Below are 5784 nucleotides of genomic sequence, written 5' to 3' on the forward strand. Positions count from 1 at the left end.
TATTAAATAATATAAATTTAATTCAATTGATATTAAATGTTTGTATAATGTATACAAGGATTTATGATAGATCAAAAATGTGATATTTTTTTTCATAGATATTTGAAAATCTTCATAAATTTAACATTTATAAAAGTATAAGTCAATAAATTAATATGACAGATGTCATTGAACATGCAGGTTTTTCAAAGAATTCAATGTCATTCAAACCTTCTGAAAATACACATGTAATGTCATCAGTACCACAACAATTGTCCTTAGAGCCAGGAGTTGATGAAGTTGATAATCCGGATTATCGATTTGAATTGGTTAGATTACAGAGCTTTAAGAATTGGCTTGTTACATGTATCGAACCGAAAAGACTTGCAACAGCTGGCTTTTATTATATAGGCAAAGCTAATACAGTGAGATGCTTCGAATGTCGAGCAGAAATACATCAATGGGAACAAGATGTTTGTATACTAGATCAACATTTGCAAACGTGCCGTTTTGCCAGAAATGTACCATGCGGTAATGTACCTATCGATGTAGATACTAACACAGTGTCGGTATCAAGATCAAACACTCAAGATGTTTGCGGATTAAATGATACAACATTTCAAAATGAATCTGTTCAAAGTGAATGCGATGCAATATCTTCTTTGGAATTACAATTTCCAAGTACTACTAAGTTAGCATCTTTAGGACTTGAAAAGCCAAAGCCACCAGTACATCCAGAATATATAAGCTACGATGCTAGACTACGTACTTTTGATACATGGCCTAAATCAATGCCACAGAAGAAAGATCATTTAGCGAATGCTGGATTTTTCTATACAGGAAAAGGTGATCAAACTTTATGTTATCATTGTGGCGAAGGTTTAAAAGATTGGGAACCTCAAGATGATCCATGGGAACAACATGCTAAATGGTTCTCTAAATGTTATTATCTACTAATGGTGAAAGGTCAAGAATTTGTGAATATGATAAAGGAACGGGAGGTATATTCTCTTTTAATAATTATATACACAAAAATTAAATTTTCTGTAATAAACTTATAATTATAAATTTGAACACAATATTTCTTTGTTTTTTTTTTTTTAGGAAACATTGCAAATGAGTCTACCAATTTACGTTGATAAGATTCAATCGTCTTCAACGGGACAGATTTCAAATGGCACAAAATATGAAAACTCTAATAGCAATTTTGAGAATAAAGATTCTGGGAAATTAAATTCTAGTGCAAGTTCCAGTGAAGAAAGCTCGAAAATTTTACATGGTACAAAGGCGAATAAATCCATAGACAGTGCAAGATTGTGTAAAATCTGTTATGATTCGGAACTAGGCGTAGTATTCTTACCCTGTAGACACATGGTTACATGCGTTAAATGTGCACCTGCCATGACAATGTGTGCAGTTTGTCGACAACCGGTAAAATTGACCCTAAGAGCTATTCTTTCTTAATCTATAATACTTGAAAAAATCATAACAACAATAGCTCAGTTTTTATTTGAAAATTTCACAACACTTAATACTTATCAATATTTCTTTTTTTCTTTATGCATTCCAACAAATAACAACACTGTGAATATGTGCAAAAAGAAAATAAATAGCAATTTAATTACACGGATCTAACAGACACTCGTACTACTTCTTCAAATAATATTATCTTTCGTTTTAATAATGAATATATTATAAATGTAAGATGTAAATATGCAAATGTATGATGAGTGTGTATTACAGAACATCATGTGATCTAACATGATATGTTACATTTATACTACAGTTTAAAAAATCCATGAGTTCATGATTTATAAATTAAATAATATCAGGAAATCATTTATATATATATATATATAAATATATTTTTTTTTTATACCAATTACACAAGGGAAAACAAATATAAGTGATAACATTTGAATTTGCTTAGCTTAAAAGACTGATTAAAAATTAATATTGTATTTGTACAAGCACATTGACCAGTGTGTAACTCGGATAAAATGACGATATTATTGAAAAATTTAACTTGCAGAGAATGACAACAGTTATTTATTGATAGCCTCGCCCAAGCGTGATACAGCTTGGCACGCAACGGTATTTCTAATTCTAAACTCTAGGCCAGTGCCAGTATGACGTAGACAGCAAGGTCAATCATTGATACTTTGTTCCTAATCAATTAGTAAATAGACGATATCTTTCTTCCTATATAAGCTGATATAATCCATACAACGATATGTTGAATTTTCCTCGTTTATATTCAAACCGAATGTTATATAATCTGACAGCAGCATATGCCGTGTTGTAAGTTATACAGATTATAATCAAAGAATGTAATTCGGTTTTATTATCATCAATGCTATGTCACGAATATTAATTTGTATTACTTCTATTAAACACGCGTATTTCTTTTTAAAGTTTTCATTAGAAAAAAGAAACAAATAAATCAAATATTAGAAATATATAAAAAAAAAAAGAAAGGAACGAAAGACAAAATTTATAAGATAAAAAGAACGAGTAATGTTTTATAAAAAAAAAAAAAAAAGAAATAATATTAATTATAAGACGCGCGGTTGAATATTTTGATGAGATATTCGTTAAAGAATTTTGGCGTAAACATTGACAGGTGAAAGAAGATAGAATTATAAACGGGGGGGGGGAAAGAGGGGATATATAAGTAAATGTCGGGTTGAGTTTGCGCGATTATCTTTAAGGTTACGACCTAGGACGCGCAATATTGAGTGGGGTGGGGTTGGATAAAATAAAATGGTGGGATGGGGAAACGCGCAAGCACCAGGGCGGGGGTAAACGAGCGCGCCACTTCGTGCTGGGACGCCGGCTTGAGTGCATTGTATTTATACGTCGGGCCTTTATTTTAACTAGTATTTTTTTTCTTTTTTCTTTTTCCGTTTTCAAAACAAAATATTATTTAGATCGATATCGTAATATATATAATCATGTCGGTTGTATACAAAAATACAATTAAAGCTGTTGGAAAGTACGTGCCTGAAAAATTTCAACCATTTTGGAATCATCCAGCCGGTTAGTAAAAGTATCCTTTCCCTTCCTTTCTATTCCCCTAAAAATTCCCATACGTTTAACACAACGTTGTGGAATGCGAGCACGTGGTTACTACTTATCTTTGTATACATGTACATATAAGTTTTATATATATATATATTTTATTAGGTTTTTTCTATCGTATTATTTAATATCGAATCATATATACATCTAGTTGCATTGATTTACCCCGTTGAACACTTTATCTTATTGAAATATAATAAAAATTGTGTTTAAATGTGTTAGTGATTATATATTTGTCATTATGAAATGTACAAGGAAGAGAATTATAATACTAGTAGTGATGTTGCAATCATTATTCGTTATAATATGCATGATTTCTTGGAAATATGTTTATTCTCAATTGCAAAATAGTTGGTTTTTACGGTATATTTTGTCTTTGAGTTATCTCTTTTGAGAAATACATAAAAATATAAGGAATCTTATTTTCGTATTAAAAAAAAAAAAAAAATAATAATAATAAAACAAAACTCGTTACAGTGTTTAATTATCCAATTATTTATATATTATATCAAAAAATATATACATATATAAAATATTTCGTTTCGATATTATGTCTCGACGTGTAGTACCATCGAACCTTTTTTTAAACTTTAGCAAAGATTGAACTGCAGTGAGAAAAGTAGATCAATGCAACGCCAAGATCGTTTCGTTTTAATCAGAATTTATTTCGAGTACAATGGACACACCGATTTTAATGATAATTCTCAATGATATTAAATTTGGTCGGGGACAAATTTATCCTAATTTTATAATTGTGTTAAGGTTGCGAAGTATAATATCAAACGAAATATTTCGTAAATAAGGAAAATCTATTGCGAAACTTGCACGCAATACCAATACTATTATACTATATATATATAGATATATTTCCTTCCTTTCGATGAAAAAAATTCTCTTTGTTAAATATTTATGTTACGTTTTTACAAGTCAACATATCGTAACGTTTGTTCTTTTCAAGCTGCCTTCAAAAGCTGATCGTTCAAGATGTCTTCGATAATAAGTATCCATGGGATTTGCTTTCAGGACCACAGACCATATTTTTCTGGGCACCGGCTGTTAAATGGGTTAGTAAAAATAAAACAAAAACAAAAAAACAAACAAAATAATATATAATTTATTAAATAATTATAATAATCGCGTTAAGAGAGAGAGAGAGAGAGAGAGAGAGATAATTGAAAATAGAAAGTTATCCTTGTTACCTATGCGATTTTATCTCAAGGAAAGAAGGGATGATGCGTGACTTAAACTTTATCGATGGTTATTACTCAAGACAGACAATGCTTTCTAATCGATACTCGATGAATTAAACGATACACTAAGTCTAGATTATCAATTTCGATAAATAAAAAGTAGAAATCGCGTAACACAACAATCGATACAAACAAAAAAATATCATCGAATACAAATAGAATATAATTATAAAATTATAGCATTTAAAAATACATTTCTAAATATTTTCTTCAATGATTAGATACTTGTCTCTCTAAAGAGTGTGCATAGATAAACTCGTTTAAAATATAAATACAATAGATATCGATGATTATATAATATACACACGAAAGTTTTTTTTGTTGATTTATAGATCGTATATTATAACGCTTTTTCTTTTATCCACTTTCTTGATCTACTTGCAATTTAAATATGTAAATTCAAATCGATCTTTTCTTTTTTTTTTTATTTTTCAAGGTAACGGTTGATCATATTTGCAATATATTCTTGTATAGATAAGATAAGAGAGAGAAAGAAACTAACTCTTTATAGATATATTTTTATAAAATAGTATTATAGTTTTATAGAGTCTCTTCTTTGGAAAACAACAAGTCTAGTCGTTAAATGTTTTTTTTTTCGAATTTAGAAAATCATTCGATTCTCTATCTTACTTCTTTTATTTTTTATTTCTTTTTCTTATTAGAAAACAGTATCGATAAGTAGTTCGTTTTCCTTCGCACATTTTATTAGAAGTTATTAACGTGTGTACGTCGGTCATGTTGTTTTAAACAAAAATAGATAAAAAGAATAATATTAAATATAGAATAAAAATTAATTATAGAATAACTTAAACTTTTTTTCGAGATACGAGAGAAAGAGAGAGAGAGAATGAGAGAGTGTGAAAAAAAAATAAATTTCTTCTTTTACTTTTCCTTTTCTTTTTTTTTTTTTAACGTTCATCGAGAGAATATACCGCGCATGTTCGTGCTAAAAAGTTAGTAGCCTGACCTAAATAAAGTAATATAGGTCGAACTTTAAAACGTACGTAACGTCCCACGTACGTACAAGAATCGATTGATATTAATTTGCGAGAAGGAAGTCATACACACACACACACTTATACATATATACATATATATCGTGGGTTGTTAACATAAAAAAAAACTCGTTGACACGGAAAAGAACGATTTGAAAGTTCTTACGCGTATTGAATTTGGAAAGATAAGATTTCTCGTTAATTTGATTTATTATATATATATATATAATGTGATAGTTTTCTCAAATTTATTATACATAAAAACGTCATAGATAATTTCACATTACAGGGACTAGTGATAGCAGGTTTAGGCGACTTGCAAAGGCCAGCAGATAAAATCTCCATTGGGCAGTCTGCCTCATTGGCCCTTACCGGAGCCATTTGGACGAGATATTCTTTGGCTATAATACCAAAAAATTGGAGTCTATTCAGCGTTAACTTTTTTGTCGCGTGTACAGCACTTTATCAAATTTCCAGAG

At 29.5% G+C, this 5784-nt stretch overlaps 3 protein-coding genes across 4 annotated transcripts in view; all 3 read left to right on the plus strand.

Moving 5' to 3' along the window:
• The window catches only part of LOC106788116 (death-associated inhibitor of apoptosis 1-like), a 2362-nt gene extending 606 nt beyond the window's left edge, over positions 1 to 1756 (plus strand). Inside the window, exons 3-4 of one of the 2 annotated variants that reach the window (XM_014751096.1) lie at positions 99 to 980; positions 1084 to 1756. In XM_014751096.1, the coding sequence (XP_014606582.1) occupies positions 156 to 980; positions 1084 to 1443 (1185 nt within the window). In that variant the 5' untranslated portion in view covers positions 99 to 155 and the 3' untranslated portion in view covers positions 1444 to 1756. The remainder of the gene's footprint in view (positions 1 to 98; positions 981 to 1083) is intronic. The other variant, XM_014751097.1, reaches the window with a different exon arrangement.
• LOC106788115 (metalloendopeptidase OMA1, mitochondrial-like) overlaps positions 1 to 5784 on the plus strand; it is a 212597-nt gene that overhangs the window by 11211 nt on the left and 195602 nt on the right. The window lies entirely within an intron of this gene.
• Positions 2516 to 5784, plus strand: part of LOC106788122 (mitochondrial pyruvate carrier 2-like) — a gene marked incomplete in the record, with an annotated part of 4581 nt that continues 1312 nt past the window's right edge. Inside the window, 3 exon segments of the mRNA XM_014751106.1 lie at positions 2516 to 3018; positions 4084 to 4124; positions 5595 to 5784. Coding sequence (XP_014606592.1) covers positions 2934 to 3018; positions 4084 to 4124; positions 5595 to 5784 — 316 coding nt within the window.

This window comes from Polistes canadensis, unplaced genomic scaffold, assembly GCF_001313835.1.
Source record: "Polistes canadensis isolate GaletaPanama2010 unplaced genomic scaffold, ASM131383v1 scaffold_126, whole genome shotgun sequence".
In the NCBI taxonomy this organism is placed as follows: Eukaryota; Metazoa; Arthropoda; class Insecta; order Hymenoptera; family Vespidae; genus Polistes; species Polistes canadensis.